The 22,679-nt window shown below is 47.9% G+C and overlaps 1 protein-coding gene across 1 annotated transcript in view; it reads right to left on the bottom strand.

Moving 5' to 3' along the window:
- The window catches only part of LOC108801357 (adhesion G protein-coupled receptor E3-like), a 40,721-nt gene that overhangs the window by 10,233 nt on the left and 7,809 nt on the right, over positions 1-22,679 (bottom strand). The window contains exons 2-7 of the mRNA XM_018573285.1: positions 22,080-22,145; positions 19,459-19,581; positions 15,930-16,067; positions 9,820-9,899; positions 5,414-5,594; positions 3,576-3,689 (exon numbers count right to left, since the gene is read on the bottom strand). Of these exons, the coding sequence (XP_018428787.1) occupies positions 3,576-3,689; positions 5,414-5,594; positions 9,820-9,899; positions 15,930-16,067; positions 19,459-19,581; positions 22,080-22,145 (702 nt within the window). The remainder of the gene's footprint in view (positions 1-3,575; positions 3,690-5,413; positions 5,595-9,819; positions 9,900-15,929; positions 16,068-19,458; positions 19,582-22,079; positions 22,146-22,679) is intronic.

Here is a 22,679-nt window from a genome sequence, read left to right as displayed (position 1 = left end):
TAGGGTTGCCACCTGTCCAGGATTCACCGGGACAGTCCGGGTTTCATGGCAGCAGAAACCCGGACACAAGATGTCAGGCAGACAGGGGCAACCAAAATTAACATAGGGGCTACTGGCCCCCCACTGAAAATAGTCTCAACTGTGATATTTACTTATGAATGGGCGGCGCTATTTACATATGAACATGCCACGGCTCATTCTCCCAAAAAAATGCCCACGCGTCGCTAGAGTGTTCAGGTTTCGCTTGAAGAAAAAGTGGCGACCCTACACACACCCCCTCCACCAAAGAAACCACAAAAAAATAAAGTTGGAACCTGACACCTGTCTGTCCCGGAGTTGGCAGGGGGCTCCTCTTCAGGCACCATGAAGCGGAGATGGCCAGTACCGTAGCCAGTATCCCCTCTCCTATGACAATTTGATGTGCCTCTGTGCCTCTTCTCTACTGTGGTAGAACAGTTTGGATAATTTCACAGAGATAAAGTTAACAAAACTGTTGCGCCAGACAGCAGTTGGGTGGAGAGGGTACAAGCTGTTGAACTACAGGGTTCAGCAATTACAGTATGTATCAGAACTAGGGATGTCTTTAATATTGATTGGATCCTGGGCTAACATCTTCTTCCCCCCCTGTCCCTACCCGCCATGCCCCGCCCTTACTGCTTCCAGGGGCGTATCTGCCGCGAGACAAACAAGGTGCTTGGTGACGATCGGCCGTCAGTACGGGGGGGGGGCGGCGTTGCTGTTTTGCCTAGGGCAGCAGCATTTGTAAATACACTGCTGACTGCATCCCCTACCCGCCCAGTCCCCGCCATGCAATGCAGAGCAGATAGGAGGAGACATCAGGGGGAGAAATGACCCTGCATGAGATGTCACACGGTCACGCTATGCACCATATGGCAGATGGCAGAGCAACAGTATGCAATGCATAGTGAACAGAATGGTGCTGCGGCTAGGGGGGCAGCTGCTTTGGGCCCCACAACAATGACGGGGCCCTGGGCAACTGCCCCTTTTGCCCCGCGTTAAAGACGGCCCTGATCAGAACATTTCCAAGCACTACATTTGGTCCCTTGGAGGAGTTACATTTCCAAGTGCTACATGGATTTGGTCCCTTGGAAGAGTTAACTTTGCAAAGTAGTGATATTGAGTTGCCATCTGCTAATTATCTGCAGCACCATAAAGGTATTTCCTAGTCATGCATATCCTCCTTTTCCCTCCCCTTTGTGACTAGACTAGGTTGCACAGTGTCATTGGTTGCTAGGACACCGATGGAGGTCTGGCGGGCAAATTGTGAACAGCTTGGGTTCAGTTTGAACTCATGGTTGACCTGAACCCAAAGTTCATGTGTAGTACAGAAGTTTCACTTACAAAATAGAATGATGATCCACAGAGGAATCAGTAAGATAAAAATACAACAGACGCCAGAACACTATGACCCATTTTGCACCCATTGGCCTTATGGTTAAGCATCATTAGGTGGAAAATGCGTCAAGGTGTTCTGGAACAGGCCTTCTCCTCCCCCAGCGTCTGTCAGCGTCTCTCCCCCAGCATCTGTCAGTGTCTCTCTCCTCCCAGTGTCTGTCGGCGTCTCTCTCTCCTCTTCTTCCTGCGCACACGTGCTCAGGAAGTTACCAAGTGCACAGGGGGGGCCACGACCTTAAAAACTACACTACACTGCAAATCATACATTAAACTGAAATAAAAAAATCTAGCTTGGTGCCCAGACCTCCTTGGCCACCTGGGCCCCTCACATAAGTACCGGCCATACCCCCCTGATGGCGGTCCTGGCCGGGTACTCGGATCGCGACCCCCCTGTTCACTTGCGGGACCCCATATGGGGTCGCGACCCACACTTTAAGAACCACTGTTCTAGAGTACAAATCCAAAAATAGTCACCAGCACACCAAAGCATATTCTGTCAACTCTTCTTTTATTGACAAAAGAAAGGTATGTCACAATGTGTAGAGACGTTTCGGAACTGTGTTTGTCTGAAGACGGGACCAAAATGGTTCCGAAATGTCGCTACACATTGTGACATACCTTTCTTTTGTCAATAAAGTATAGACATGTAAGCTGCGGAAAAATCCGGATCGGTTCGGATATTTCGTTATTTCGGGATTCGGATCCGAAATTCGGTTCGGGTTTCGGATTCGGACGAAATCCGAATTTTAGTTAGTTTCGGATGAGTTTGCGAATTTTCGTTGTGAATAACACAGAAAACCCATATACATATATAAAGAGAGATATTAATACTAAAGCCGAAACTACTAGACCCGAATGGCATTCGGGATCCGAATTTCCAAAATGCATTCGGGAGCTCCCATTCGGGTCTGGGAACTTCAGCTCTAGTAATATATGTATTTGGCTTCCAGACCAGGAACGGGATTCGGGATCCGAATTTCCGAATTGCTTTCGTGAGCTCCTGAATGCCATTCGGGTCTAGGAGCCATATAGATATATTACTAAAAACTGAGGCTCCCAGACCCGAATGGCATTCAGGAGCTCACGAAAGCAATTCAGAAATTCAGATCCCGAATCCCATTCCTGGTCTGGAAGCCATATGCATATAATACTGAAGCTGAGGCTCCCAGACCCGAATGGAATTCAGGAGCTCCCAAATGCAATTCGGAAATTCGGATCCCGGATGCCATTCCTGGTCTGGAAGCCATAGACATATATTACTAAAGTGGAGGCTCTCAGATCCCAATGGAATTCAGGAGCTCCCAAATGCAATTCGGAAATTTGGATCCCGGATCCCATTCCTGGTCTGGAAGCCATAGACATATATTACTAAAGTGGAGGCTCCCAGATCCCAATGGAATTCAGGAGCTCCCAAATGCAATACGGAAATTCGGATCCAAAATGCCATTGGGGTCTGGGAGCCTCAGCTTTAGTATCATATGTATATACTGTATGTGGCTCCCATGTTGCCGTAACGAAAATTCGTGTTCAGACCCATTCGGAGGCATTAAACCGATACATCTGATTGGCCAGAAAAGTCACACGTCCGATTCAGTTTAGTTCTTGAACGAAATTGGGACGGGATCCGAAATTCAGGAAATGGAAATTCGGATTCGGACGCAGATGCATTGGGATTCGGAAATTTGGATGTGTCCGAATGCCGGAAAAGTCCTACGAATTTTGATTCAGAACAAAACTAATCTCACATGTGTAATAAAGAAGAATTGACAGAATATGTTTTGGTGTACTGGTGACTATTTTTGGATTTGTACTTGATTTGCACCCGCAGTCATTACAGCACCCTCCCGATGTTTTGGGTTGTATCCATTTGGGAGTGCGATGGGATTCTATGAAGTTTAAGGTGTTCTAGAGAGCCCAAGCAAGGCTGTTGTTCCGTGGAGAGGTCGCGTGCACAGCCTCCTGACTCCTCGGCGGTAGTAGCAATATTTTGTATGAACAATTCATAAAATGTCACCTAAGGTTCTAGATTGGCAGCTTCAAGATGAACCTTGCAGCTTGTACCCGGTGACCAAACCCAAAAACAAACCGCACAGTGACAGCATTTTTAGGCATCATCATTCGTAATAAGTAGAACAAATGCTGAACAAGTGTGATTTCACCTCTTTCTCCAAGCAGCAGATTGCAGGGAATCTCCATATTGTCCATCCCTGCCATTAAGCTGAGGCGATGGTCCGTAGAATTGCAGCCGTCAGAGGAAGATTTCATGGAAATATCTGGTGACCACAAAAATACACACACGGGCTTATTAGAGGAAATAAAGAAACATAAAACAATTACAGTAACCACTTAAAGTGGTTACGTCGGAGTGAGAGCAATAATTCTAGGCCCATCGATCACTGTTAGCATTAAACTGATGAGCCGTAAAAGTGTTTAACCACTTGCTGACCCTTCCTGTCCCGGCCATTTTTCAATGTTCAGCGCTGCGGTATTTTGACTGACGTTTATTCCGTCACGCAACGCTGTACTGAAATTAATTTTATACCATTTTTTGGGGACAGATAGAGCTTTCGTTTGGTGGTATTTAATCACCACTGGGTTTTAAATATATATAATAAAAAAAGTACTGAATATTTTAAAAAAAATGGTTTTTCCTTTTAGTTTAGGAAACAATTATTTTTACCCAATTTTTGGGTAGACACCAAACATGTCAAGCCTTAAAATTGTGCGCGCCTGCGAAATCGCAAAAAAAAAACCACCATAGCCAAAATTTGCCATAGGCCACGCTTTAAAAGATTTTACAGCTCATCAGTTTAGTGTTATCAGTGATTGATGGCGCTAGAATTATTGCTCTGACTGCGACGTTCGCTGCGATATGTAACACGTGCAGCATAATTGTCGTTTTTGCGTGTAGGCGCATGTAACGCATTTTTCCGCATCTATGTGGGGACTTTTTAAAAATGTTGTGGGTTTTTTTTTGTTTTGTGTGTGTATATTTTCATTTATTTTGTGAGCAATTTTTTTTTTTTACTTTTTTTTTACACTTAACTTTATTGTTATCGCATAGGGTGTTCCTATGTGATAACAAATTACGGTGACAGGTCCCCTTTATAGAGACATCAGGGGTCTCTAAGACCACTAATGTCACCCAGGGACCCCCCAGAGAAGCTGATGAAGCACAGATCTGCTTCACCAGCTTCTCTCCGGTTTCTGTACCGGAGAGTGACAGAGGAATGCGGAAGTGATGTCATATACATGACTTCCTGCATTCAGAGACTGGGAGGAGAGCGGAGGGATTTCACTTAGCTTTCTGTACTTTATTGCATAGTCATGTGGGGTATCAAATTAATTGTGATTTACTTATACATTAGAACAGACACTTGGTATGAATGTATCTCTTTCATCTCTCGATGTATTAATAAATTAATTAGGTGTAGATGTTTAAATCTGCAGTAACATAACTAAAGCAGGAATGCGGATTCACTTTAGTGCTTATTAAGCTATTTATGAACGGCCTGGTAAGTCTATTTTGCAACACGCTGAAAGCCTCTGGCTCTGGAGGTTTATGACCCCCAAATGGAGTCAGGATACATTGTATCTGTTGAGTGCTTTGCTACAGGCACTATGAGATGGCAAGCCAATTTGTAATGAGAACTTGTTTGAGGCTTTGTAGACTTGAGATGTACTCTTTATGCATTTTTGTGCCTATAGCTAAACTGTTGTAATAGGATTTGTGCTTGCATCCCGAACTGTTCAATCCTACGATTTGGTTACTGGATTTTGGATTTTGGAAATATAAGGGTGCCAATTCAACTCCCCTTTCCTTACTGAAATTGGGGTTCATCAAACCTCATTATTATCACACCTGCCATTGGTTATAGGACTTTAGGTTACCGGGACCCTCGATACTAATATGCCAAAGGGTGATAAGCAGTTGGGAATTTACATTAATACACAAAAACTCAGCTGAACTTGTATTTTAGGTTGAACAGGTTCTCACCTAGCTTGGGTGTGTTGATCATCTGCGTCCTAGGTGCTTGACCAAAAGAGATCAGAGCGGCGGACTCTACGCTATTCAGAAGCTCAGAGGTGTGGGCGGTGCTAAAAGTGGAAGAGTCATTCTTGTCTCCGAGAACCCGGCTGATCGTTCCTGCCATTGTATCAAGCTGTTGCTTTGCCACCTGTGACGATAAACATTGATGAAGGTACAGAAGAACCAGAAGGGTACAGAAACACAACCCTAAAATGGATATATTGCAAATCTGAGATACATTATATCGGAGAACCGGGTGTAAAAGTATGATATGCATACAGTGGCGTAACAATCGGCATAGCGACCCAGGCGGCCGCTATGTGGCCCGGGGCACAGCGGGGCCCGGCCGGATGCCGAGCGGACCGCCTGGGTCGCTATGGCATCCTCTGCTGGTGGCTTTCACTGGCGGCTCTGAAGAAGAATGCACTGCTGTTCAGATCACTGACCGTAATCTGTGCAGCAGCACGTTCGTCTCCAGAGCCGCTGCTGAGTCGATGAGAGCCAGCGGCGGTGGTGGAGGAGGCCGGACACGGCAGGGGAGGAGGAAGCAGGGCCCGTGGTCGACTGCAGGGGAGGAGGTCTATGGTGAGTCTATGGTGGGCTCTGCATGGTCACCCTCAGGTGGGCTGTATAGGATCTCAAGTCGGCTCTGCAAGGGGTGTAACTAGAATTCACAGGGCCCCATACAACATTTTGCTATGGGGCCCTGTGATTTCCCATTACGCCGCTGTATGCATAGTATATTAACCCTTTGCAGCCAAGCAGAAATCATCTTGTAAAGCTAAATTCCAGGCAGATATAACAGATGGGGTAGAAGAAGACCTGTCAGTGTTATTTAACTGCACCATGCTCCCATAATTTGGAGATATCAACAATTTTCTTATAGTATTCAAGGTTCCCACAACAAGATCTTTCTTTCTCTGGCAAATCATGGTGTCTCACTCTAGTTGTGTAAAATCAATCAATCATCTAGTTAGCAGCAAAGGATAAAATCATAATCGCCCTGCCATCAACATGAAGCACGATAGCGGCTCAATGGAAAGTACTTTCTGCTTTGGAACCAGGGCCGGATTTACTCTCTCTGCTGCCCCAAGGCAAGGTTTCTTGATGCGCCCCCCTACTCGCCACCCCACCCCCCCAATGTAGGATGGCAGACCTCCAGGCTGCATACAAGTGATCTCAGCGACATCGCCAGGATCACAAAACGACCCACCAGGCGCCCAGAACTGCATGTCCCGGGCATCGGGAGATAGGAATTCCACAACCCTGCTGCCCCTCTACTCCCTGCTGCCCCAAGGCCGGGCCTTCGTTGGCCTTGTGGGAAATCCGGCCCTGTTTGCAGCACTAGGTGGCACACTTGTAAGTACCTCCAAGCATTTTAAATGTTTTCCATTGACTTGAGTTTTCCCTTAGTGGTTTTCTTCCTCATTTCAAAAATAGACTGGTAAATCGATTGGCTTCCATTCACATTGGCCTTTGCGTGTGGTGCGGGTGCCTGAATGACTGGGACAAGGACTGGGTCACTGGACTGGAAGCTCCTACAGAGATTGTAGTGACGGTAAATTAGGGATGTACAGATACTTTTCGAGTACCAGTGCCGATACTTGGCATTTTCATGAGAACTACCAGGGTTGCAGCGGTTGCAGCTGGGACCGGGCTCTGGCGCTCCACCACTGTCCTGAAATCATTATTCTGTATTGTGTTAGAAAAACTGTCACATGACAATAAACAAAAATGTATCAGTACTCGTACTTGTAAGTACTCGGCAAGTACCAGTACTCGTACTCGCAAAACTGGTATCTGTGCATCACTTTACTTATATTTATAAAAACAAAATCATACATTACAACAGAGATGTACAAATCCCGGGAGCTCCGTGTGCTCCTTACACATGACAGCGGCCTCCTAATTTTTTTATTTTTCTTTAATGTAGTCTTGGAGCTCAAAAGTATCTGTACCTGTACTCGTACTTGTACCGAGTACTGTACTTGGTATCTGTGCAGCCCTACGGTAAATCACAAGTCTGTGTTATGCCATATTCAAATTGGCCTTTGTGTATGGTGCGGGTGCCTGAATGACTGGGACAAGGACAGTGAGGAAGTGGTGGTGAGCCATGAAACGCATCGTATGGTGTTAAGTCAAAATCTACTTTTTTAATAAGCTGATGGCCTCCTGAGGTCACGGTACATCACTAGTGTATGTTGTTAGCGGTATATAAACACAAATACATCTGATTTCAGTGGGCTGACCATTTAAGCATCCAAGTTATCTTAGGGCATATCATTTTGGGCATGCTCAGTTGAACCAATTAACCTACCAGCATGTCTTTGGAGAGTAGCAAGAAATCCACGCAAGCACAGGGAGAACATGCAAACTCGATGATGATAGTGTACAGGTTGGAATTCAAACTGAGGATCTCAGTGCTGCACGGCAAAAAGTACTAACCACTAAGCCACCATCCCAGTGCTGCAAGTCAAAAGTACTAACCACTAAGCCACCATCCCAGTGCTGCAAGGCAGGCCCGGCGCTACCGCAAGGCAAGTCAGGCGGCCGCCTGAGGGCGCTGCAGGGTGAGGGCGATAAAAACAGGGCATTTTGACAATTACTTGTACTTGCCCCGAATGCCCCGATGTTTGCGCTATGTTTTTTTTTTTCCTTCACTTACCTTTGGTGCGGGAGAGCAGCGGCGAGTCAGCGCTGGTCCGGTGGGAGGAGCTCCAGGTGGGGTCCTAATTTAGCTGGCCGGCGACTGCCAGAGGTGCCGCGCGTGTCGGGATCCTTAGGACCCCACCTGGAGCTCCTCCCACTGGACCAGCGCTGACTCGCCGCCGCTCTCCCGCACCGAAGGTAAGTGGAAAAAAAACACTGATAGGGAGCAAGCCCAGCGCGACAGGGGGTGTTGGCATGTGTTGGCAAAAATCCTAGCACCGGCCCTGCTGCAAGGCCACTGTGCTCCACAGCTTGACATCCACCCCAGAAAGGAATGTCATGGTGCTGTGTGTGGATCTTTCCTGTACAGCGTCTCCGGAGGCTTCCCAAGCTGGTAGGTGAATGAGGCCACAAGGGGATTTAAAAATGACAGTTGTGCCGTGTCAGATTCCTCGCATCACCTTTCACCATCTCGTGGAGTCACGAGGCGGCCCAACCAAGTACTGATGGGGTGGTCATAATAATCTGGCCACTCAGTGTATATATATATATATATATAATACATACATACATACACACACACACCCAACTCTTCAATTGTCCCTTACCTCTTTCAGCAGGGGTGCAGTAATGAAGCAGGGAGCCTGGCAGGCGGTCATGTGACCACCCACCCGGCTTCCTGACTGGATGGGAAGCCTGGGAATCCGCAGGCATGCTCCCTCGCAGCTTCCCAGGCACCGAGGACTGGGACTGTTATGTGAGGAATGTAAGTGGCAAGTGCTGCTGCGCTCTCTGTCGCTGAGCCAAAGCTCTGTATATCACGGGCTATTGCCCACGATATACTGAGACGCCGCAGCCGGGATGGATCCCAAAAATACTGTTGTGATCCACCTGCGTGAGTGACAGCTGGCTCTGCCTATCTAGAGGCAGAGCCAGCTGTGCCCGCCCCCTCCCCATCCGTTCCTCAAGTCAGCACTGGAGCATTGGAGCGCGGAGGGGGGAATCCCTGTGGGGAACGGTGAGGGACAGTCACAGCTCACTGCAGGGAGACGATTGGGAAGTGTGCGGATCGGCGGCATGTTTCTGATCACTTCCCGATCAATAGAGCCGACCTGTGACAGCTTCTTTATCACACATCGGCTCTTACTATGAGGATGAGTGGAAATCACTCCCCTCATAGTTCTCCTTTAAATTGATTATATTGTTACTGCATATTTATGTTTGATAAAAAGTTGTGTTAATATCTTAGAGGTTGATTTACTAAAGGCAAACAGGCTCTTCACTTTGCAGGGGAACTTTCCCTTGGTGTAGTGAATGAGTTGAAGCTTTGCTGACTTCTATCATCCAATCACGTGCAATCAAAAATACTGTTTTTTTCCCCTTGCACATGATTGTGTCACGAAGCCAGGACCAGCTGGGGTTCTGCACAAGCATCTGCACATGCGTGTGTACTTGGGCATAGTTTGGTTCATTGAACTGTGCACCACTGTGTGCCTCTGTGTAGACTTGTGCGCATCTGTGCACCCATCTCACTGCCTGCACGTGGACATGCGCACATGCTCACCATCCATATTGTTTATTCCATCCAACCTCCTACATGGCAAGGGTCCATGCCCAGTGGCCACTGGGCAGTGATCTTTACCATGTAGGAAGTTGGAAGTCATATCTACTGACTCCCGTAACACTGATATAAACACACACACTTCCAACCCTACTCTACCCACCTGCGTCTTCTTCTCGCCGCATTCTTCCAGCTTCTCTCTCTGTTCACTGTTCATATTGCAGATGTACCTCACTTTATTCTCTACAGATAGATGAAAGAGAGTTAGGAGCATGCGTATACTCATCTACAGTGCAGAAGGGGCTTTTCCCACAGCTCACCAGAATTTGGAGGCTCTCTGCAAAATGTCAACCTAGAACCAGTACATCCATTAAAGGAGATTTTTCACTCACCTCATAGTTCTAGCCGACCTGTGACAATTAGACTGTCACAGGTCGGCTCAGTAGATCGGGAGGTGAGCGAACACATACCGGCGTTCGCTCACCTCTCAATCCTGTCACGGCTTTCTGCCGTGACAGGGGAGGGACTGGATTCCCCCCTCCCCGCTCGATCTACCAGCGCTGACTGGCGTAACGGACAGGGGAGGGGGCGGGTACAGCTGGCTCTGCCTCTAGATAGGCAGAGCCAGCTGTCACTCACGCAGGTGGGCAGATCCCGGCACAATTTTTCGGGATCCGCTTCAGCTGCGGCGTCTCAGTATATAATGAGCTGTAGCTCGCGGAATACTGAGCCTAGGGTGATGGGAGGACGCTAGTTTGTGTCCTCCCATTACCCTAAGGAGAACTATGGGGAAAAGACTTATCCCCATAATTCTCCTTTAATACTTCCTCACACCTACCATACACTGTGATTAAATACTGACACAATATAAGGACACTTTCAGCATACAAGCATCTTCTAATTTTTCTACACTTATTGTTATAAAGGTGATTCCAGGTAGGGGAACGAGACAGGTATCCTTGAAGTATTATCAGGTCTGGGCTGGGTTGACCGGGGCTGGCTCTCTCCAGAGCTTCTTGGCTTATGTAGACCTCTATTGCGATTTTGTAACAGAACTTGTGTCACAGCTCTGGCTTTCTAGGAATCCAGGTAAATTCCTAATTGTAAAGAGCACATTCTAGCACAGGGATAGGCAACCTCGGCACTCCAGCTATGAACCGACAAATCCCATCATGTCTCTGCCTCTGGGAGTCATGTCTGGGAGAGTCTTGCAATACCTCATGGGATTTGTTGTTTTGCCAATGCTGGAGTGCCATGGTTGCTTACCCCTACTCTACCAATTCATGCTAGGCTCCACTGATTGGGTGCTGCCTATGCCAACTTTATTCAGAAGCTTCTAGCAGAACTTCTCTTCTTCATGAATGACTGATAAAGAACAAGTAGGTGGGGAGATCCGCCTTCACTGGCTGCATAGTTGTTCTGGGTCATTGACTTGGCAAGAAATTAAATCAAAGGATATGGATGACAAACGGGCAACTATCTACTCTTAGGTCCCCTTCACACCTGAGCGACTTGAAGCTTCACCAATTTCCATTATATTCAATGGGGCCACCTGAGGGTAGTGTCACGTGAAGCTTGACGCCCATTGCTCTCAAAAGTACACAAACTACTTTTGGGTCAGAGTTGTGCATTTTGGCCACGTTTTTTAAGTGTTTTCTTGCCTAGTAACTGGTTTTCCATTGGTGAAAAGTAAAAAAAACAACCCTCAACTCTGAAATGCCTGAAAAAAAAAACAACGCCTGAAAAATGAACAAAGATGCTCAGCTCAATGTCTTTTCTGACGGCTTTGCCTTTCGATAAAGCTGCTCAGGCCAACCTTGAGGCTCCTTAGCGCCAGTTATTAAGAGTCAGGAACATAATTCTTTGAAGTCTGTTCAGTAGATAACATCTGACACATCGGTAATCCTATTTGTCAAATTTGTTTGTAAAAAATATAACATGGCTTCTCTGTAGATTGTTTTCGGTACAGGAAAGCTGGAGAAACCTTCTTCTTAATATGACCACCCGCCTGCCTATTGATTTTTACCATTTTGTACACTGTGCTTCAATATCGCGCCTCTTTGTTAATCTCGTTTGATAAATTGGTGATTGTTTTGTAGCGCTGTTGGTCAAAACCCAAGAAAAAAAGCTTCTCACTCAACAGTTGAATGGACATGGAGTCATACACCCCATCCATTGTCATATAAAATGGAGTGGTGCCAGCAGAACGGTAGGCAGTAGAGACTTGGCACTGAGAATGGAAGGGACATTCGTTTTCCTGTACCACGCAGATGGACCAAGGCACCAAGCTGATGAGGACAGCAAATGTCAATCCTCAGGAGACCCTGTCGCCCTTGTTCCCTGACACTCAAACCGAAGTTTGAGGCAAAAATAAATCTTTAGTCTGCTCAGTTATAATATTCCAAGTATGAATATTAACATTCTCACATGAGCTCAGTTGTGACAGGTGTTCCTTAGGGTTTGTGTTGATGGACTTTTATTGACATCAGAGCTGCTCCTGTCTCCCTACAAGTCAATGGGAATGCAAAGGGAAATTGAGGCAGGTTGGTGCAGCTTAGAAGCAGGTCGAATGCAGGGCAGAAGGTGGTCAACTTTCTTTCTTCACTTTCTTTCTTTGTTGGGATTCATAGCTTGAATTCATTGCTGGGGTTCATTGCTGGAGTTCATTGCTGGAGTTCATTGCTGGAGTTCATTGCTGGGGCTCATAGCTGGAGTTCATTGCTGGAGTTCATTGCTGGGGCTCATAGCTGGAGTTCATTGCTGGAGTTCATTGCTGGGGCTCATTGCTGGAGTTCATTGCTGGGGCTCATAGCTGGAGTTCATTGCTGGGGCTCATTGCTGGAGTTCATTGCTGGGGCTCATTGTTGGGGTTCGTTGCTCTAGTTCATTGTTGGGGTTCATAGCTGGAGTTAATTGCTTGGGATTCACTGTTATTGTTCATAGCTAGACTTGTGCGCCGTCAAAAAGTTTGTTCCGTTTCGTAATATCCATTATTTCGTAATTCGTATCCGAAACTCAATTCGGATTCGTACGAAATACGGATTTTCGTTAGTTTCGGCACATTTTTGTAACTTTACGAACATTCGTTATGATGAAGTTAAAAAGCAAAAATACCTTTGTTAATATTGGAGTCGATGTGGTCGTTGTTTTTGTATCCGAAATACGAATTCCGTTAACAGATTCCGTATCCGAATTTCGTATTTCGGACTTAAAAAAAAACTACCATCAACATGAAACGAATGTTCGTAACGGAACGAAAATACGTCAACGGAATTTCGTATTTCCTGCCTGTGTATTGTAATGCAACTCTCAGCAGCAGCGGATCCGTATTTCGGATTTAAAAAAAAATCTTGTCATGTTGTTCAACCTCATTTACAGGGGTAATATTAGTTCCTGTTTCAAAGAAATTCGGATCCGAAATTCGTTAACGGAATTTCGTATTTCGGATATAATTCGGAAACTGCAATTCGGATTTCGTATGCTTACGAATCTACGAATTTCAGGAAGATTCGTACGAATTTCGATTCGTAACGAAACAAATCGCACATGTCTATTCATAGCTGGAGTTCATAGCTGGGGTTCATAGCTGGGGTTCATTGCTGGGGTTCATTGCTGAGGTTCTTTGTTGAGGTTCATTGCTGGGGTTCATTGTTGAGGTTCTTTGTTGAGGTTCATTGCTGGGGTTCTTTGTTGAGGTTCATTGCTAGGGTTCTTTGTTAGGGTACATTGTTGGGGTCTATTGCTTGGGGTTCATTGCTGGGGTTCTTTGTTGAGGTTCATAGCTGGAGTTCATTGCTGGGGTTCATTGCTGGGGTTCATTGCTGGGGTTCATTGCTAGGGTTCATTGTTGAGGTTCATTGCTGGAGTTCATTGCTGGGGTTCATTGTTGAGGTTCATTGCTGGGGTTCATTGCTGGGGTTCATTGTTGAGGTTCATTGCTGGGGTTCATTGTTAAGGTTCATTGCTGGAGTTCATTGTTGAGGTTCATTGTTGGGGTTCATTGCTGGAGTTAACATTCGTTATGATGAAGTTAAAAAGCAAAAATACCTTTGTTAATATTGGAGTCGATGTGGTCGTTGTTTTTGTATCCGAAATACGAATTCCGTTAACAGATTCCGTATCCGAATTTCATATTTCGGACTTAAAAAAAAACTACCATCAACTCCAATATAAATGTACTTTGCTTTTTAACTTCAATATAACGAATGTTCGTAACGGAACGAAAATACGTTAACGGAATTTCGTGTTTCCTGCCTGTGTATTGTAATGCAACTCTCAGCAGCAGCGGATCCGTATTTCGGATTTAAAAAAAAATCTTGTCATGTTGTTCAACCTCATTTACAGGGGTAATATTAGTTCCTGTTTCAAAGAAATTCGGATCCGAAATTCGTTAACGGAATTTCGTATTTCGGATATAATTCGGAAACTGCAATTCGGATTTCGTATGCTTACGAATCTACGAATTTCAGGAAGATTCGTACGAATTTCGATTCGTAACGAAACAAATCGCACATGTCTATTCATAGCTGGAGTTCATAGCTGGGGTTCATAGCTGGGGTTCATTGCTGGGGTTCATTGCTGAGGTTCTTTGTTGAGGTTCATTGCTGGGGTTCATTGTTGAGGTTCTTTGTTGAGGTTCATTGCTGGGGTTCTTTGTTGAGGTTCATTGCTAGGGTTCTTTGTTAGGGTACATTGTTGGGGTCTATTGCTTGGGGTTCATTGCTGGGGTTCTTTGTTGAGGTTCATAGCTGGAGTTCATTGCTGGGGTTCATTGCTGGGGTTCATTGCTGGGGTTCATTGCTAGGGTTCATTGTTGAGGTTCATTGCTGGAGTTCATTGCTGGGGTTCATTGTTGAGGTTCATTGCTGGGGTTCATTGCTGGGGTTCATTGTTGAGGTTCATTGCTGGGGTTCATTGTTAAGGTTCATTGCTGGAGTTCATTGTTGAGGTTCATTGTTGGGGTTCATTGCTGGAGTTCATTGCTGGGGTTAATTGTTGAGGTTCATTGTTGGGGTTCATTGTTGGGGTTCATTGCTGGGGTTCATTGTTGAGGTTCATTGTTGGGGTTCATTGCTGGGGTTCATTGTTAAGGTTCATTGCTGGAGTTCATTGTTGAGGTTCATTGTTGGGGTTCATTGCTGGAGTTCATTGCTGGGGTTAATTGTTGAGGTTCATTGTTGGGGTTCATTGCTGAGGTTCATTGCTGGGGTTCATTGCTGGAGTTCATTGCTAGGGTTCATTGTTGAGGTTATTGGGGTTCATTGCTAGGGTTCATTGTTGAGGTTCATTGTTGGAGTTCATTGCAGGGGTTCATTGCTGGGGTTCATTGCTGGAGTTCATTGTTTGGGTTTATTGTTGGGGTTCATTCCTTCATTTTTTTTTGCTGGTAGTTGAAAACCTAACCCCTAACCATGTCAAGCAAAATGTATAAAGACTTTAATATTATGTAGTAGACATGTGCGATTCGTTTCGTTCCGAATCGAAATTCGGACGAATTTTCGGAAATTCGGATGTATCCAAATTCCGAATTACAGACATAACGAATGCAAACGAATCCGAATTTCCATTTCCGAAATTCGGTAGCAGTAGTTCGAACGTTCGTTTTGTATTCTGTTCTTGTTCGTTTCTTATTCGTTTCTTATTCGTTTCGTTCGTTGGAGCAAAGTGACATTAGAGAAGGAGAAAAATATTTCTTCCCCCTCGAATGTCATGAACGAACGAAACGAATAAGAAACGAATAAGAAACAAACAGAAAACAAAACGAACGTTCGACCTAACGCTACCGAATTTCGTCCGAATCCGAATTCCGAATCCGAATTGACTTTCACACCCGAATCCCGAAAAACAAAATAACACAAATCCGAATTTAAAACGAAACGAAACTAAACTAATTTTTTGGCAGTGCACATGTCTATTATGTAGGGCTGGTGTCACAGTACCGAGTGTGTTGACGTGTGGTGTGTTCTCACAAAAAAGTCATGTGTGGCTTCCAACGTTCATTGGCAGCCTAGTCAACATAATTGGGCTGCCCTGACACAAAGCATGTTGACACACAAAGCAACACTTGTCAAAGTGCGCGCCCTAACACACCACAGTCATTGCAACAGAAAACCTCCGTCCTCCATCTTCCTTGACCTCAAACAAGAGCACTTGTATGACTAGGAGGGTCCTGTTTAGAGGAGGAACTAGCTATGGGGGTGCTGTGACAGGGTGGGGTGCACAAACGCTGACTATCATCATTGAACATTCTTTGGTGTTGTCCATATAACTCACCTTCACAGTAAGCTGTCCCTTCTGTAGGACAGAACTGAGCATTGGGACGATTAGTTAAGCATTCGCAGTAGTAGCTGCCATGTGTATTCCGGCACACCGCTCCAGGTCCACACGACTTCCTCTTACACTCATTTGAATCTAAAATGTAGAGTCGATTGCACAGAATTAAGTCAAAGTGAACTTCAAATCAAATCACTAAACTCCCATACACGCCTTAAGATATCAGTGTCCTCCCGTAAAGAATTTTCCATATTTTAAAATCTGCATTTCTCATGATACAAATACCCGGTGATCAGTGGCGTAACAATCGCCATAGTGACCCAGGCGGCCACTATGGGGCACAGGAGGGCCCGGCCAGGGCTGCCTGGGTCGCTATGGCATGTGGGGGTGCTGGCTGTCACAGACACAGCTCAGCAGCGGCCACGGCGCATTTCTCCTCATAGCCGCTGCGGAGCCCGCCTCCTCTTACATCACTGGCCAGCGACCTAAGAGCAGGTGGGGCCAGTGATGTAAGAGAAGGCGGGGCCCGTCGATAGCAGAGGAGGCGGGGCCCGGGGACGGAACAGGAGTCGGGGCCCGGGGACGGAACAGGAGTCGGGGCCCGGCGACCACAGAGGCGCTGACAGGTAAGAGATCTCAGACCCTGCAGAGCCCACTATAGAGAGTCTATGGCGGGCTCTGCAGGGTCATTCTCCGCTGGGGCTCTGCAAGTGGCATAACTAGCAATCACGGGGCCCCATACAAAATTTTGCTATGGGGCCCTATGATTTATAGTTACGCCCCTGCCGGTGATGTTGCCATAAATGTCCTTATCCAGGCACTTATAGGGTGACAACACTCTGTCCCTGTGTCCCATTTGTGCTCCCGCATTGTCACCCTGTCTCCATTTTAAAACACATAACATATTGACAGCTGAAGCCACTACTGCATGCAGTGGCGTTACAATCACCATAGCGATCCAGGCGGCCGCTATGGTGCCCGGGGGAAAGGGATGCCAGGCCAGGACTTCCCCCTGATGCCGTGCGCGCCACCTTGGTCGCTATGGCATTTCAGGCTGCTGGCTGTCACTGACGACTGTGAGGAGGAACACGCCGCTATTCACATGTGCAGCGGCGCGTTCCTCCTCACAGCCGCTGCTGAGTTGGTGACAACCAACAGCTTCAGAGGAGGTGGCTGGGCCCGTCGTCGGCAGCGATGGAGGAGGCGGGGCCCAGCGACCGAGGAGGCGGATCTTAGCAATGGGGGAGGTGTCCCCGGCTATCGAGGAGGTGGGGCCCAGAGACGGAGGAGGCGGGGCCCGCAAGCGATCGTGAAGGAGAAGGAGGCGGACAGAGGATTGGGGCAGACAGGCAAGAGGGCTTGACCAGCCCACCCGAGACCCTGCACAGCGCCCCATAGAGAGTCTATGGTGGGCTCTGCAGGGTCACCCATAGGTGGGCTGTTTAGGTTATCAGGTGGGCTTAACTAGAAATCACAGGGCCCCCATACAAAATTTTGCTATGGGGGCCCTGTGATTTCTAGTTACGCCCCTGACTGCATGGCTTGGTTATTCTGTTTTTTGGGGGGGGACTTTTGTTTGGTGATCTGGAGCTAATTTAATAATCAAGACTTTTAATAAAGAGTATTATTATTGCCTGGTGCTGTCCTCAGCATCACAGAGCTACCGTGACACCTAGTTACAAGCAAATAACCTTATACATGGTGTGTTTAAATGACTCTTGAGTTTCTGGTCGAGTCGGATTTATTTTATTATGTGGTCATTTAAAAAAAAACCGGACCTGACGGAATTCTTCACCCGTCTCCAATCTGTCCCTTATTTTAAATACAATTTTCTTTTTGGAATGGAACTGCAGCACCACCTTGTGGAAAGTTATGAGTACTACACTCTATGAAACGCTCTAGACTAGAGCCTTGGTTCTCAACTGGTGGGCCGTGACCCAAAAGTGGGTCACGACCCTGTTTTCATTGGGTCGACGCATGCCTTCCACTGCACAAGGCGAGAGGCTGCTCTATCTCCCCCAGCGCAGCACTGTCAGTTCTTGCACCGAGCAGCCAGTGCTGAGTGTCAGCTTGAGGTGGGGTGGGCTGGGGCTGGGCTGCGGCTATGGCCACGAGGGAGCTCCATCCATACAAGCATTGCTATATGATGTGATAGCAATCGAGTCAATAAATCGTTTTTTACTTGAAAATTCTATTGGAGTGCGAGTAACTTTATACATACACTTGCTTAAAGCTCCCTCACGTGTCCTATGCTGCCCCAAGGCCAGGTTGCTCAATGCGCCCCACTACACGCCAACCCCCGCCCCCAGTGGAGAATGGCAGACCTGCAGGTTGCACACATGTGTTCTCAGCGACATCACCGGGATCACATGTACAAAACAAGCGGCGGCTTCCCCGCTGTACATTTACTTCTTCTTACCTAAAGCAGGGCTACATGTAGGAAACTACCCGACTGGTGCTCGGAACTGCATGTCCCGGGCGTCAGGAGGTAAGAATTCCACACCCCTGCTGCCCCTCTACTCCTGGCTGCCCCGAGGCCGGGCCTTGGTTGGACTTGTGGGAAATCTGGCCCCGGGAGTGACGTCACATTCTGGCTCACGACACCTCTATAGGGAGGGCAAGGGAGCTGTACAAGCAATGCACATATGGATGGAGCTCCATCACAGCACAGCAGCCCACACTGCACCCCAGGCTGAGGATCCACTCCAGCTCTCGTAAGATAGGGAGACTGGGTGGATCTTAAAAAAGAAAAACAATTTGGGGAGTGTGAATGTGTGTGAGAATGTCTGTCAATGTTTTTGAGGGCCCGTTCACACTAGTACAGAGGCTAATGCACTGTGCCACACAATCGCACCTACTGCGCGTTCTGGTGCGGGAGGTGTGTTGTGTTTCCATTCATTTGAATGGCACCCCAAACGCACCTGCCACCCACAGTTCAATCGCCTGTATCAGAACGCGCGGCGCCGCAATGCCTTCCGTTCCAGGGCAGTGCGGCTTGGGTCACGACCGAATGACCGAGGACAAATGTGGGTCCCGAGGTTACACGGGTTGAGAAGCACTGCTCTAGAGTATTTTATGTGGGGAATTGTCTGCAGAAGAAATAAAACAGACGGGAATGTTTTTGTGCCCTTACTAACCAATCAGATTCTCCCTCGGAGATTCTTTCCCTTAAAGTGTATTCCCACTTTTGCAGCCAAATTTAAGAACCCCCCCCCCCACCTATGCATTTGTTATGCGTTCCTATTCACACAGTATGCGCTTTGTACATGTGTTTCATGAAAATACAACACAGTGCATAGTCGAGGGTTAATATGCTGCCATCTTGTGGGGATTTTGATTATTGCAGCAACCTTTTTCTGTATTCCCTCCCCTGGCGTGTGATGTACTTCCTTTCTCTTTCACATTGAGGGGGTTATTCACGAAGGAGCCGAAGCATCGAGGCGTAGCTAGGCTGATCCTGCGGCCCGACCGGAGCCTTTTGGTTCAGTGACAATGGCAGGCGGAATGAAGCAATCCAGACAGTTCTCACCTACACACAGGATCCGAGTCTGACGTTTACACTTGTAGTATCCGGCTTTGCAGCGACATTTCGACTTCTGATCACAGCTGACGCTCTGGGGGCAGATCCATGTACGGTCACACTCCTGCTCATCTGTGGGGGCGGCACATAAAGATACAGAACAATAAAGGGGGCTGACCTAACATATGACCTATGAAATCACGGGGCCCCATACAAAATTTTGCTATGGGGCCCTGTGATTTCTAGTTACGCCCCTGACTCCATCCCTTATTGGTGCAGCACTGTATGATCTTCACATGTTCTATGGTTCATTTTAGGGATTCACCGACGATACGAGTATCGGTATCAGTGCCGATGCCGAGTATTTGGGCGAGTACTCACTCAAATGCTCCGATGCGTAGCCCGATACCTGAGCTTCCGGTATCAGGAAGCCGGGCAGCGAGTCATCACACGCTGCCAGGCTTCCTGATTGGCTTCAAAGCCGGCTTCATGCTCCCTCGTCACATGGTGGGAGGGAGCATGGAGCCGGCTTCCCAGCCAATCAGGAAGCCGGGGCGCCGTGTAATGACGTGTTGCCCGGCCTCCTGATTGGTCAGCTTTTCGACCAATCAGGAAGCCGGTCAACGCGTCATTACATGGCGCCCGGCTTCCTGGTTGCCCAGAAAGCCGGCTCCATGCTTCCTCGTCACCTGGTGATGGGAAAGCATGGAGACGGCTTCCCTGCTAATCAAGAAGCCAGGTGGCAAGTCAGTACACGCCGCCTGGCTTCCTTAATGGGACTTCTGGTATCGGTATTGGCGAGTACCGAAAAAAAAATATCGGTACTTGTACTCGATATCGGAAAAACGGTATCGGTGCATCCCTAGTTAATTTGCCTCAACAACCTAAAGGGCCGCCTTCTACCCCCAGGCCCCATAGCAGCCGCCTGGGCGTGCATTTGATACATGATACATGATACATTTAGACACATTTCTTCGGCGTGCTGGTGACATCTTCATTGACTTTAGCGGAGCCATCCACAGTCATTTCAGCCGCCATCCTCAAGGGGTATACCAGCCAGGAGTGTGGTGGGATACCTGTTGGACCTGATGAAGGGACCCTGTGTGGCCCAGAAACATTGCCATCCTTGTGACCACATGCATTAGTAGAGACAGGGGCGTAACTAGAAATCACAGGGCCCCGTAGCAAAATTTAGTATGGGGCCCCCGTGATTTCTAGTTATACCCTTTGCAGAGCCCACTCGAGATCCCACCTGAGAGCGAACTTGCAGAGCCCACCATAGACTCTCTATGGTGGGCTCTGCAGGGTCACCCTCAGGTGGGCTGGTCGCACTCCTTATCTGTCCGCCTCCTCTTCCGCCAAGGTCGCTGATGGGCCCCTCCTCCGTCGCCGGGCCCGCCTCCTTCTTCGTCACTGGGCCCCTGCCTCCTCCCCTGCAGCCGGCCACGATCCCCGCCTCCTCCTCCACTGCCACTGCTGGCTCTCATTGACTCTGTGGAGAGGAACGCGCTGCTGCACAGATTACTGTCAGTGATCTGAACAGCGGCGTGTTCGTCTTCAGCCGCCAGTGAAAGCCACCGGCAGAGGATCCCATAGCGACCCAAGCGGTCCGCACGGCATCTGGCCGGGCCCCACTGTGCCCCGGGCCCCTTATCGGCCACCTGGGTCGCTGTGGTGATTGTTACGCCACTGAGCAGAGACCTTTGTTGGACACATTGCTTTGGCGTGCTGGTAACATCGTCTATCTTCATTGGCCTCTGCAGAGAGACCACTGCTTCCCCACAGGAGCAAGGCTTCCACTCTGCAGCATGCTGGCGGTTGTCAGGCTTTTCTACTCAACTAGTTTAAGACTTTTGGTTTTGATGCCCCAGGAATGTATCAACCCAATTGAAAAGGAGCTTGAAAGGAGAACTATGGGGTCAGGGCTTTTCCTCATAGTTCTCCTTAGGGTAACGGGAGGACACAAACTAGCGTCCTCCGGTCACCCTAGGCTCAGTATACCGCGAGCTACAGCTCCCTATATACTGAGACGCCACCGCTGAAACGGATCCCAACAATGCTGTCTGGATCCGCCCAGCTGCATGAGTGACAGCTGGCTCTGCCTATCTAGAGGCAGAGCCAGCTGTACCCGCCCCCTCCCCCGTCCGTTCCGCCAATCAGCGCTGGCGGATCGGAGCGGGGAGGGGGGAATCCAGCCCCTCCCCTGTCACGGCAGAGAGCCGTGACAGGATCGAGAGGTGAGCGAACGCCGGTATGTGTTTGCTCACCTCCCGATCTACTGAGCCGACCTGTGACAGTCTCATTGTCACAGGTTAGGGTAACGGGAGAACACAAACTAGCGTCCTCCCGTCACCCAAAGCTCAGTATATAGGGAGCTCTAGCTCGCGGTATACTGAGACGCGCAGCTGAAGCGGATCCCGACAATTGTGAGTGAAAAGCACCTCCCCCCTCATAGTTCTCCTTTATCACTGATGTAACCTTATTCCGTTCTAGGTACAATTTACCAGTCCCTGCCGCCTCCCAGCACTGAACACTGAGCAGCGGCTCTGCCTGATTATCTCAATGTGAACCAATAATATCTATAGAATGAAGAAATACATTTTACAGAACATTCAGCCCCATCTACTGACCTGGACGAGGTCTTTGCTCTGCGGTGCACCGGATGCCGTTTTGTGCCTTCGCAGCAATGAAGACGCCTGAGAATGGAAATACACATTAAAGAAACGTTAACATTGTCAATCAGTGAACGGCTGTGTACATTCACCCAGCGCGTGAATGTATCTAACACCAAAACTAAAAAAATAGTAGGGATTGTATTGTACCATTGGACAGATTTTCCTTCACTTCCTGTCTAGAGGCACAACAGGAAGTGAAGGGAAATCTCTACAAAGAAAGGGGAATCCTCTTGTTCTTGTGGCAACTCAGAATTTTTTTATGTTCCCTCACATTGGCTCCTAGTGACCACCAGTAGGGATGAGCTAAGGTTTGGACTGAACCTCGAACATGGAAGGTACATAGGCCTCCCACCCTATCAGCTGCGGACTAGGGCATCCCCTGCCTGCAGCTGGCCATATAAAAAGGGGCGGGATGCTTGTGCTGACATCACTTACCTTATATGGTCATGTAGTTATATAAGGTCGATGATGCAGGGGTGTCCCCATAATGAGGTAGCCTGGTAGCCTCAGGCGCCATCTCACTGGGAGATGGCACTGGGGATGTCAGCACGGCTG

The sequence above is a fragment of the Nanorana parkeri genome, unplaced genomic scaffold, assembly GCF_000935625.1.
Source record: "Nanorana parkeri isolate BGI_ZX_2015 unplaced genomic scaffold, ASM93562v1 scaffold2316, whole genome shotgun sequence".
NCBI lineage: Eukaryota > Metazoa > Chordata > Amphibia > Anura > Dicroglossidae > Nanorana > Nanorana parkeri.
Note: the sequence above shows the minus strand (reverse complement) of the source record. Positions and strands in the feature narration are given on the sequence as shown.